The sequence below is a fragment of the Musca autumnalis genome, unplaced genomic scaffold (assembly GCF_047663935.1).
Source record: "Musca autumnalis isolate F117 unplaced genomic scaffold, ASM4766393v1 scaffold_3, whole genome shotgun sequence".
NCBI lineage: Eukaryota > Metazoa > Arthropoda > Insecta > Diptera > Muscidae > Musca > Musca autumnalis.
Window position 1 is genome coordinate 62,399,074 of NW_027411866.1, and position 12,850 is coordinate 62,411,923.

General features: G+C 34.4%; 1 protein-coding gene across 10 annotated transcripts; it reads left to right on the forward strand.

The window, feature by feature from the left end:
* Positions 1-4,071: 4,071 nt before the first annotated feature.
* LOC141399818 (uncharacterized) lies at positions 4,072-9,223 on the forward strand. Of its 10 annotated transcripts, XR_012411971.1 has the most exons (5): positions 4,072-6,752; positions 6,841-7,619; positions 7,687-7,932; positions 8,047-8,348; positions 8,512-9,223. XR_012411971.1 is itself a non-coding variant. In XM_073979140.1 (4 exons), the coding sequence occupies exons 1-4, from the start codon at positions 6,659-6,661 to the stop codon at positions 8,611-8,613; spliced, it is 1,590 nt and encodes a 529-aa protein (XP_073835241.1). In that variant the 5' UTR covers positions 6,470-6,658; the 3' UTR covers positions 8,614-9,223. The 10 variants fall into 10 exon arrangements, 4 of the variants coding, with proteins under 4 accessions (XP_073835240.1, XP_073835239.1, XP_073835241.1 ...); XR_012411969.1 differs by having other exon boundaries at positions 4,072-6,765; positions 6,841-7,932; XR_012411970.1 differs by having other exon boundaries at positions 8,047-9,223.
* Positions 9,224-12,850: the final 3,627 nt, after the last annotated feature.

The window sequence follows — 12,850 nt, forward strand, 5'->3', positions numbered from 1 at the left end:
TTAATACGATATATAGATAATTTTACGATAATGTTCGAAATAAAGTTGTAAGGTTCTATATTGTCGTACATTTTTGATGATTAATTCAATTTACAATAACTTGTTTTGAAAATTCATGTTCGATCAGCTGCGCATATGCATCTACCTTGATCAGTGTGATATGTTTGAAATCAACAAAAAATAAGTGTAAACACTGGGGTGTATTTCAGGATTTCGTGAAATCCAGTTGATTTTGGAGCGCAAGTATAAACTTGGCATAATACTCATATTTCCTTGGGGCCAAGGCATATTTATATAAGGTAGAAGTGACAATCAGCTGTACTCTTACTTTTTTTGTAAATTTAGTTTTCAAAATGTAATAGGGTCTACTCATGAAATTTGAAACTTCGAAATCTGCTACCAGCTTTTCATCCTAAACTTGTAAGAAAAATGACCTACGAGAGTTATGAATGCTTTATATTTACATTTTGCTTCAAATTTGTTCTATTCTAGAGGATTTTCAAAATGCCTTTATGTTTTTACTGAAAAAAGATTTGGAACGACCCTATTATTCAATGTTTTCTTTGACAGTTAATTTTCAATAACAACAATGTTGTTTTTGTAAATTTGTTAGTTGTTGTTATTTATGCATATACCTTATAATAAATATACCTTGCTTGGGGCGTACCATGGTACAATAATACAGGTAGCATTATCAAGCCAGCTGATGGTAACATAATGTGTCAATTGCATTGAATTGATTTCAAATTTTGACATCTTATGTTACCAACAATTGCCGATGCGGCTACCTGTGTATTTGTACCATGGGGCGTACGTCATGGTAGAATAAGAAAAGGTAGCAGCAATACACAGCTGACTGAACTGGGGTGTAACGTTAGTGTCAAATTTCTTATGACATTTTATACATTTATTTCTATTTCGATGTACATTAGGGACATATATTTTTTTTGAGAAAAAAATATATCATTCGGAAAAAACCATTTCCCAGAAAGACTTCTTCATATCAATGATATGTAACCTCCTCCAAGTTCGAACGATAAGCCGCGCAGTAAATCCCCGCTTGTAGAGGCGATACAACGTTTGTTAATGTGTGAGGTATTTTGTTAAAATTTAAAAAAAATAAAACCCTAATAAACATGTGCTTCTTTGATTTCTAAAACAAAACATTGAAACAGCTTCTCCTTTTTCTATGAATTTCCAGCGACCCCAAACTTTTCTGCAAGAATTTCTGCGAGAATTTATGCATTTAGTGGAATGATGTGGAAACATAAAAATTGAAAATGTAACGAATTTTCATTCATGTTTTCCAAAATATTGAACCAAATGTGAAAAATTATTAGTTTTTTAAATTCCAATAATTTATAGACATTTCATTGTTTTGTTTACAAATACAACTGGCAGTAACGTTACAAACAAAAACAAATTCCTTTGTGGTTGTTGTTCGAGTTGTATTTGTTGTAGTATTAACTTTACCTTGTATTTGTTCTACCATGGGCGTACGTATACTTTTGTGTCATTTTTTGGTTTTTGTAAAATTTACCGTTATTTATATTACGGAATATACTTTTGTTTTATTAAATATTGTTTATTAGTGAGACGACATAAACCTGTGTACTTGGAATTTTATAAATATCATTACTTTTTCTAAAACCCGAGATTTATGGGGCGTACGTATACTTATAGCTCTGTTCCTTTACATTCAGGAAGCTTCAAGTTTTACCACTTTTTACTCGAAAAGCGTTCCTTTATTTCAGACACCATACAATTTATATGGAAGCAGTTTACAACTTTTACCACTTTTGCCGGTTTTACGATTTTCAAAAGTAAAGGAACACACCATAGCTGTGTTCCAGAACAAAAAAGTTTTTACAATTTTTACGACTTTTACACATTTTACACGAAAACTCGTTCCCGTACACATAAAGTTATAAAATGTTCACTTCTCTTTAAACAAAAATGGCGCTGAATGACGCTCTCTTTAAAAACTTTTTACTCGACAAATTTGAGCGTGTAAAAAATAGTAACATGAATGCCGGCGTCTGATTGGCTGGTACGCCGACTTTGACATTTGTTCTAGCTTTTTTGACGTTTTTTCCATTTTTGCGTTCTCGAACTTTTTGAAAAAACTTTTGTGTGACAACAATTTTGCGCTCTCTCTCTCTTTTACGAGTTTTACTATTAAAAAGTACTGGAACAAAGCTCATATGTAAGACAGTGTAATTGCGAACGAAAAACACCTAAATTTTGGTTTTCATGGCAATATTGACTTTGTGTTTGCTTTAAAACAAATACAGCATTTAAAGATCATATGTTTGGTTTACATTTACGAAATCCACTCGATTTCAACTGTCAAATACATAGGATAAACGTCAAATGAAATCCAGATGAGATTTCATTTGACGTTTGAGCTATGGAATTGACAGTTGAAATCGAGTGGATTTCGTAAATGTAAACTTAGCAATACACGAGTTTAGTTGTTCTTCTTTCGTTTTCATTTTTGTTCGACATAGTGAAACAGGCTGTAATAGTACGGTTAGTTCTTTTTGAATTTTTTTCAGTTTTCTCCCTTTTTTAATCAATATTGTCACAACTGATCATTCGGTGAGCTCGTTTGCACATTTAACTTAAAAGAGTAAATTATTTCACCAATGGAAAAGAATGGAAAGAAATTAGCATTGATAAAAGGAAAATTCTAGGTAAATTATGGAAAAAGCTATCGAAATATTGCTGAAGCTGTAGGTAGAACATATTAGTCCATACTGAAAGTGATAATTAACTATAAACAAAGCCTTACGATCTCAGCAGACAATACTGATTATAAAACGGGAGAAAACTGCAAAAAAAAATTAAAAAAACTAACGGTACTATTCCAATATACAAAGTCAACGCAGACTTTAATTTAGCAGTTGTAAACCAAGCATAAGTTTATATTTACGAAATCCACTCGATTTCAACTGTCAATTCCATTGCTTAAACGTCAAATGAAATCCAATGAATTTCAGATGAGTTTTCATTTGACGTATACGCAAAGGAATTGTCGGTGATGGTCACCTTAGAATTGGCAACGCATCCTGAAGTTCGAAAACGTCCAGTGAACAATATTTTGTCCTGTGAACAATAATTTTTATTGCAGTTTGTTTTTATTGTCTATGTAAATGTAAAATGTAAATGTAATTGTTAGCAACATTTTTCAAATCTATAAAAGGCCCTTCAGGCGTTGATTCTGTCCTTTTTTGCTGGACAACTAAAACATGTAAGATCATTTTAACAACTTGTAATTTTAATTTTATAAACTTAATTTACAGTGACACAGAAAAGTATACATACACCCTACAAAAATGCAGTTTTGGCTAAATCGTTGGGTTTTTTACAGCAAGAACTGCACTGTGTGGCTCCCTGGTGACAAAATAACCATAAGTACACAAATTTATTTTAATCTAATTCGTATATTAATTACAATTAAAGAAATTCAATTTTCACAACACAGAAAAGTGTGTAAAGGAAATACGAATATTATCGTAAAATTTATGGAATTAGTAGCAAAATTTATAATTTTTTTAGTTTTGGCGAACGTCTCTGGTTATCTGAGATATATTTTAGAGAAAAGAAAATAATTTGTGGGGGCCAAATGCCGTTATTTAGGGTCAAATTTCTTATATACCTCGTTAAAGCTGACCCTTGCTTAATTTTTTGCGTTTTTAGGTATTGTACTTTATAAAAAGCACAAAATTCGTATCAGATTGCAAATCTTGAGACCCTAGAAAGCTTTGAAGTTGTTTTTGTGCGTATTCTACCTTCCTGAACGTCGATAAATGCACTTTTTCCTCAGATTTCTAAGGAAGCGAATAGATTCCGCGGAATTCTTGGTGCAAATTACATATAGATGGCCTTGAATTGCCTTGTAATATTGTCGGATACAATCCTTGGGCATCAATTGACTCAGAAATATACAATTATACGAAACGTTTCGCGCCTATAGTAACGGTAATGATCATGATACGAAAACGACGTTGTTCACAGTACAAATTTCATGCTTTTTTGGTAGTGCTTATATTTTGTTGCTTCAGAAGCTTTGGGAACAGGTTTGTAACAAAATATTTCACATTTCTGATTCAATTAAGGCCCAAAGATTGTATCAGATCATATTACAAGGCAATTCAATGCATTTTGTATGTAATTTGCGCCAGGAATTCCGTAGAATATATTAACTTCCGGAGAAATTTGAGGAAAAACGTGCATTAATCGACGTCCAGGAAGGAAAATTTGGCTCAATAACAACTCCAAAGCTTTTTTGGGTCTCAAGATTTGCAATCTGAAATTAATTTTGTGCTTTTTATAAAGTATAATACCTAAAAACGCAAAAAATTGAGCAAGTATCAGCTTTAACGTGGTATATAAGAAATTTGACCCTAAATAACGGCATTTGACCCCCAAAAATTATTTTCTTTTCTCTAAAATATATCTCAGATAACCAGAGACATTCGCCAAAACTAAAAAAATTATAAATTTTGCTACTAATTCCATAAATTTTACGATAATATTCGTATTTCCTTGGGGTGTATGTATACTTTTCTGTGTTGTGAAAATTGAATTTCTTTAATTGTAATTAATATACGTATTAGATTAAAATAAATTTGTGTAATTATGGTTATTTTGTCACCAGGGAGCCACACAGTGCAGTTCTTTTTTATTATTTTATTTATTTTATTTATTTGATAAGCCATTAATATCAGACATGATTTTATTCGATGTTTGATGAGCCATTGATATCAAACATTGTTAATCGTCATTTTGTCAGGCCGATTTGTGTCAACCAACTGTTTTGTGAGCCAATTTGCATCATCAGCCACAGAAGTTATATTATTCGACGTTTGATGAGCCATTGATATCAAACATTCGTCATTTTGTCAAGCCGATTTGTGTTAATAAATTGTTTAATGAGTCAATTTAGATGAAATAACTTTTCTTTTGATGTGCCTATTCGCCTAATCGTATCTACTACAAGCCGAAGAAGCTGCAGTTACAATCTGTGAAATCGTGTGTGTCAAGCAGTATATGTGACATTCAATAAATACAACAACAATCGTTTGAGGAATCCCCAACAGTTTGTTGTTAAACCGTTTATGTTATTTGTTTACATTCACTTATGTCCATTTGATGTCACAAGAGAAGCAACAGAGAAGTAAACGATCGACGCAAGGAAAACCCCCAGTCCGATTCGACGCATACATAACTGAGATGAGTCTCCAACATTCACCGCCTAATACACCAACAAACACTACAAGTGGTGCCCGCTTACAAACAGACGTAAGCACACCATCAAGTCAGCCGTCTACAGCAAAGCCAACAACGTCAGCTGCCGGCGAAACAGCGAAACAAAAACAGACAGAAAAATCAGCCACAATGGACACAGCCGAGATAAGGAAAGAAATGCTGAAAATGCAAAAACAATTTCAGCTACAAATGCAACAACAAATGCAAATGCAAACATTGCTTCAAAATCAGATGCTACAATTGAAGGAAGAAATGGTAAAAACTTTTGCATCGCAGCAACCAAAAACGTCCGTCCAAAACCCTCAACCACAAACATCACAACAACAAATATTTGATCAGTCTTTGGAGCCGCCATTAACGTCACAACAACAAATGTCACAGCCAACGCAACATATCACAACGCCGCCAACACTGGAAATACCGCCGCCGTTGCCTAACATGCCACAGTCAATTATACGCCAACCAGGGCCGACGCACGTAACGCAAGGAATGTCCGTACAATACATGCAAGCACAGGGACAACCAAATAATTCCATTAATACTGCAAATACTAATTACAACAATATGCCTCAAAAGAAAATTTATCCTCTTCCAATATTTTCAGGATTGCCAGAGGAATGGCCAACTTTTTCCGAGTCTTTTTACAGCACCACAAAGGAGTTTATGTACAGCGACCTGCACAATATTATGAGGTTAAGAGACGCTTTAAGAGGTAATGCAAGAGAGACGGTGGAACCATTATTGGGGAGCTCTGCCAACGTTGAAGCCATAATGATTAACCTGAAAGAGATGTTCGGAAGACCAGAGCAACTCATCAAAAGCCAGATTATGAAAGTCCGTAAAATTCCCCCACTGGATAAAGACGATTTGAATGTCCTAATAAATTTGGCCACCAAAACTTCAAATATGGCAACATTTTTGAAAAACGCTGGAGGAGAACATCATTTACATAACCCATCTTTACTGAGTGAACTTGTAGCGAAATTACCAATAAACCGACAAATGGAATGGGGTGAAAAATGCCTTTCTTTAAATGAATCGCCTTCTATTTTAGATTTCAGTGCATGGTTGCAAACATTACGACGCGTTGCTAACATCGTCCACGATACGCTGCTATACGCACCATACGTGTCTACTAATCGCCAGCAACCCACAAAGCCAAGCCGCCAAATTGCATGTGTCGCCGTCAATAATTGTAGTGTGTGCGACGGGGTCTGCACGTCAATAACAAAATGTAAACAATTCGCAGATATGCAGACGGACGAAAAGTGGAACAAAATAAAAGAATTAAAATTGTGTTTTTGCTGCCTTAGAAAAGGCCACCAATTGAACCAGTGTCGAAATAGAGTGTGTTGCGGTAAAAATAATTGCAAAATGTTCCATAATGTTTTACTGCATTATGACGTGGATGCCGATGAAGAAAATGAAAACGATAGTGGAAGAGTGGAGCCACAACCACAACAAAGAAATTGCATGCCGTGAGTAGTGACGGTAGCATACTTTTCCAAATATTGCCTGTAAAGTTGTACGGAAAAGATAAAACAATTTCCACGTATGCATTTATAGATGATGGTGCTAATGTAACAATGCTAGACAGTGGAATTGCAAGTGATCTGGAATTACGAGGAAACACGGCACAGTTATCCCTACAGTGGCTTAATGATCATTCGGTAGTGGAGAGCTCGGAAGTAGTGGATGTGACAATAAGTGGTATTGGAAGAGGCGACAGACAATATGTCATGAAAAATGTTTATACCACTTCAAATATGTCCTTGCCCATTCAATCGTGTAATATTAAAAGATTGGTAACAAATAACAATGTCGATATATCAAAAATAAAATTTGTAAATTATAAAAATGTGCAACCAAAATTAATCATTAGTTTACACCATTGTTTTTTGACGGTTCCACTGGATGTGCCCCGCTCGTTGTCTGCCGCTGGACCAATTGTAACCACTACAAGATTGGGTGTTGTTGTTTATGGCCCAACGCCTGGAGAAAAAGCCTCAACCAAAAATCGTGCCCTTCATGTCAGAATGTGTTCCACTTCAATAGACAGTCCAGAAGATAACCTACGACAAATAAGTATGATGCAAAATAATTGTGACGTGAAAATCCTTGACGCAAAGGTGAATACAAAAAAGATATTGCCAACTGATGATGAATGTGCGGTGAAATTATTGAAGAGCCAATCAAGAAAAGTTGATGAACGCTATGAATGTCTTTTGTGGAAACAAAACGTGCCTCCATTCCCATATTCCTATGATATGGCCTCGAAAAATTTGAATATTGCGGAAAATAAAATGGTTCGAGATGGTGAACATTGCAGTGCACATTGTGAAAGAGTATGTTGCCCTATTTTGATGAGCTATGCCAGAAAAGTAAATGTGAACGAATTGTTATCTAATCCAGACCCCTTGTTTCACCTGCCACATTCTAATGTTACAATTGTGAAAAATTCAACTCGTGCCGATGAACAAATTTTTAATACTCATTACGTAGACGACTGTTTCCAAAATGAAGAAGAAGCCGCAAAGGTGATAAAATATGTGATAAGAATTCATAGTGTAGAAGGTTTTGTGTCGAGAAATATTGTTTCAAATACTAAGATGGTAATTAAAGCGTGTGGAGAATCGGCCAGCGGAGTCAACAATAGCGGTGAGTTTTTGATCCAAAATGTTGTTGAAAGGATTTTGGGCATACACTGGTTGCCAAATCCAGATGTTTTCTTCTTTCGTTTAAATTGATATAAATGTGATAAATTCATTTTAGACTTCGCTAACATGCTTTCTTTGAAAATGTTTATTCATGGCACATTCGGATTTATCTGCAAATTTGTGGTTGCTTCTAAAATGTTGATACGAAGAGTATGGAAGTCGGGTATAGAGTCGGACGAGGAGTTGCCTAGCGATTTATATAATAACTGGAAGTTGTGGTTAGCTGAATTAAATATGTTGAAAAAATTTCGTATTCCAAGATGTTATCACAATGAGTTTTTAAACAGAAAAGTTGATTTGCATATATTCGCGGATGCGAGTGAAGAGGCAATGGCAACGGTAGCGTATTGGTGTGTGGTAAGTGATGTTGGAATTAAATTTTCGATTGTAATGGAAAAATCTGCTAGTTGTCGCACCATAACCAAGCTAGAACTGCAGATGGCAGTTATGAGTGTTCATATAAATGATTTAAACGCCTTTAATCATGGAAAAAATCTTAATATAATTTATTTTTGGACAGATTCATATACGTTTGTGCGATGGATCCTCGATAGCAGCGAGAGAAGTCATTGGAAATGGTGGCCGAATATTTATATATTTATATTTTAAAGCTTGCAGATGAGACAACAGCCGCCAACTTTTCAGTAAAGTATGATGTGGACGGATGGTGGAAAAATAGCCCAGAATTTCTTCAGGAATCACAATGGCCCTTAGAAGATAATATGAAAGAAACCATGAGTGACTGCGACTTCGATATGATATCAAGACATGTGGTGCAGTGGTTCATCAGTATATTTATGTGGTTGCGGCGCAAAGCAATACTAGCTCTGGCTGTTATAAAAGGACTATTTCCAAACTTGCCGTTTTGGATGTTGATGAAGATTCTGGTGAAGCCTCCCCCTCTGGGTCAGTTCACGGGAGCGGGGATGTCGGTGATGGTCACCTTAGAATTGGCAACGCATCCTGAAGTTCGAAAACGTCCAGTGAACAATATTTTGTCCTGTGAACAATAATTTTTATTGCAGTTTGTTTTTATTGTCTATGTAAATGTAAAATGTAATTGTTAGCAACATTTTTCAAATCTATAAAAGGCCCTTCAGGCGTTGATTCTGTCCTTTTTTGCTGGACAACTAAAACATGTAAGATCATTTTAACAACTTGTAATTTTAATTTTATAAACTTAATTTATTTCTATAGCGAATAAACGCCACACATTTTAATATCAAACTTAAGCAACATTGGATTTGTTTTTACTTGGTCGTCGCCTTTGTTTGTATTACTGCCGTTTGATGTTAGATGGTTTGTTCGGGTTGTCAGCCTATAGCAAAAAGGGAGCCTTTTAGTGTCAAAGCCGACATTATTTTACTTGATGACATTCTTTTAATTTGATGCCGGATGAGACACGACAGGAATTGACAGCTGAAATCGAGTGGATTTCGTAAATAGGTGTGTCTTTTTACGTGATAATTTGTAATAATTATTACGAAATGTTACTAAATGCTGTCTTTTTACACAAAAACTCAGTAAAAGAGAGCGAAGTGAGAGAATAATTTTGACAGTTGTTTGCTGAGAAATTGCTAGAAGTTTGCTGAAAGAATTTTCCCAGCAACATTTAGCAAGTTCGATCAGCTGTTTTTTATTCATCTGCTATTACGATACAGCTATATTTATTGATTGTTTTACTAATATATTAATTATTTTTTATTTATTTTGCTTAAAATTGAAGAACTTTTTCATTGCTTTGGAGTTAGTTTTTCTTACATGCATTGGCGGCAATGGTTTTGCTTTGATTATCTACCCAGCAAAAAAAAAATGGAAGTGGTGCAAGTTGGAGTGAGGATTTCATTACATGCATTGATGCGCTTCCAGTGGACTAATGAAAAAGGCAATCCTTTTCCTCACATTTGGATTACATCCAACAAGCACTTTTATGTATAAACGATAAAAAATTCAATTTTCATTCAACAAATGAAATTAAAGTAATACGGCGTTTATATTATAGTTTTTGCAGGGTTAACCTTCTTTATGAGGATTTGTTTGAAGTATATACAATGGAAATGACATTTGAAACCCAGACCCACTGGGTTAACCTTTATATATATAAACGGCCTATAAGAATAAAATTAAAATGTCTTATTAATGGCCTGTTCCCGTACTTTACAAAGTGGTAAAAGTCGTAAACGATTTTCATACAAATTTTGTGTACGGGAACGCAAAACGTGCGTGCTGCGGAAGCAAAATGGAGTGCTTCCTTTCTGCGCGCTCCCTTGTAAAATTCACTGAGGAATTCATAGAAAAAGAAGCACTTCGTGACACTTGCACCAGTGATTTAACTGCTTCCGTGGATGCAAACTTTTTGCTGGGTACTGTTATCTTGCTGAAGTTTACTAAATGCTGTCTTTTTACTTGTTTCTCTATTTTCGTATCAAAGAGTAAAATCTCTCTTACTCTCTGAAAAGAAGTTACTGAATAATTATTACTGAAAAAGTAAAAAGACACAACTAATGTAAACCAAGCCTTTCTTTAAAAAGCATACAATTAATATGAGAACAGTTCACCGCTTTTACCATTTTTTGCTAAATCCAGCCATAAACTACCAAAGTTACCCTACAAAAATAAACCCTCGTATTGAATGGATTTGTTTTTAATCCGGTATAAATCCTCGTTTACATATCTGTTTTTTGCAATATGTTGCTAGAAAAGAACCAAATATTGCTAGCATTTTACGCGCAGTTAGTATACATTTTGCTAAATGTCTAATGCGTCGTTTCATTCAGCAGTATTCATTCAACTTTATTAGTCCTTGGTCACACTAGTGTCTTTCTTGACACACAGAAATCCTGTAAACTCGAAGTCGCCATGTTCAAATAGCACGCTAGTGTGATCTTCGACTTAAGAACATTTAAGGTAGAATTAGACGTGACATAACCATAACGCCATAAGGCCATATCAATCAGCTGATTGAACCAAACCTATGGAAATCAATGTATTCGATCAGTAGTGGCATAACATAATGCCATGGCCAAAACCATAAGAAACCAATTGGGTTTTGGTTTTCTATGGTTATGGCGTTATGGCTATGTAACGTCTAATTCTAGCTTTACGTTTTTGTTCCTTTTATTCTGCCTGTGTAAGTCAATGTTTAGACATTGAAAGTTAATGGGAAAGAAATTTGATTTTATGGGCGAGGGAGTAGAGGGGTACACACACCCCTGTACTCGCAAATTCTGTTTTGTTCTTTGCAGATTTTTTTTTCATTTTCATTTATTTTATTTTCTCCGCCGGCAAATAAGCAAAGCATACATATGAATTAAGAACTTTTGTGATCAAAAATAAATCGAACAAAAAATTACCTGTAAAAATTAATAGTAATAGTAGTAAACATATACATATGTATTTATTTCATTTTTAAGGAACATTAAAGAAGAACAAAACAACAAAATTAATTTAAGATGATACTTGACTCTCAATTTAGCTATTATTTCCAGCAAAAACATCTGAGTCCATCAACTTGGGCGAGCGTAGTATTGATGTTAAGTCTTCAACTCTAGCTACAGAATGAGAGCGATTTTATTGAAATTTTGATTTACTTAAGTACTTAGGATGAGACGCGAATAGTATTAGTTCTACAAGGCAACATTTTGCGTCATTTACTATACAAAAATAAATGACGATAGCTGCGTCATTTATTCTAAACAACGCACGAAAACACGATACTATTATACGGAACCCGGCTTTTTCGTCATAAACTACCAAAAAATGCAACTGTTTTATGATGTCTTTGTTTGTTTGTGTGTGTTGTAGAAAAACAAAAATACTCAAACGATGACAAAAGTAAAAATAAATGTTTAAAAAACTTTCAAAAGTTATGTTTTTTTGCTTTTAGAATAAATTGAAGTTATTTGATACACATTTGTGTTGTGAAATTCCTATTTCTCTGAATAAATATATTGTGTGCGTGTGTTTGTGTTATTGTATAAGTGTGTATGTGCGATTGTGTGCGTAAGCAAATGACGCAAAAAAACAGATGTAAATACACTTCATTTGATTCTAGGATTTCGTAAAACGAAATCATTTAATGTGCATATGTAAATTGGACTTAATAGTAATATTTACAAAATATATACATGGCTGCATTTTTAACCGTTTAGATGTAGGTTGCGTAATAATAATTGAATTAGTGAGAACGTATACGTAAAGTATTAAAATAAAATATGTACATAAGAGAAATTGTATTAATAAAAGTTGAACCGCTTCAGTCTCCCCTTCTGATGCTCCAATCGTCCCGATTAAGCATCAGAAACAATGAGTTGTTGAATCTGCTGCGGTAAACTGCATTATTATTATGGGTTGTTGTATCGGGTATGTCCTCAATAACACTGCAATAATGGTGTGTAGATGGAGGTGTTACTGCATGTCCAAACAGTATAGCCAACTGTCATCGAAACCTCCCCCCGAAGTAATGCTGCGCAAGTCTTGTTTGGTGTCCAAACAAGCTGGTAAAACTCCTCATAATCTCCTTCTAGAGTTATTTTGCGTCACGAATCGTTGGTTCTCCAAACAACCTGGTAAAACTCGTCGGAAAAAGCTATGATAGATAAAGGCCCATTATTACATCATTTCTGTAGTTAAATTTTGGCCGGTATCGGACAGATAATTCGTTTTTTGTTCTTACATGTTTCCTTTGTAAGCAAATTCAAATCAACCAATCAGATTTGATTCAATTTTATGTATACAGACTTTTTTGCTTGATATTGCCATATTTTTACAAAATTTGACATTTATATTAAATGGAAGATGTAATAACAAATCTCTGGTAATGCGAACTTTATTCTTTAATTTTCTTAAAGTAAGGTATA

Bases quoted from the DNA above. Each gene is read 5' to 3' on its own strand.
- LOC141399818 (XM_073979139.1), top strand. From the start codon at position 5,158: ATGTCACAAGAGAAGCAACAGAGAAGTAAACGATCGACGCAAGGAAAA.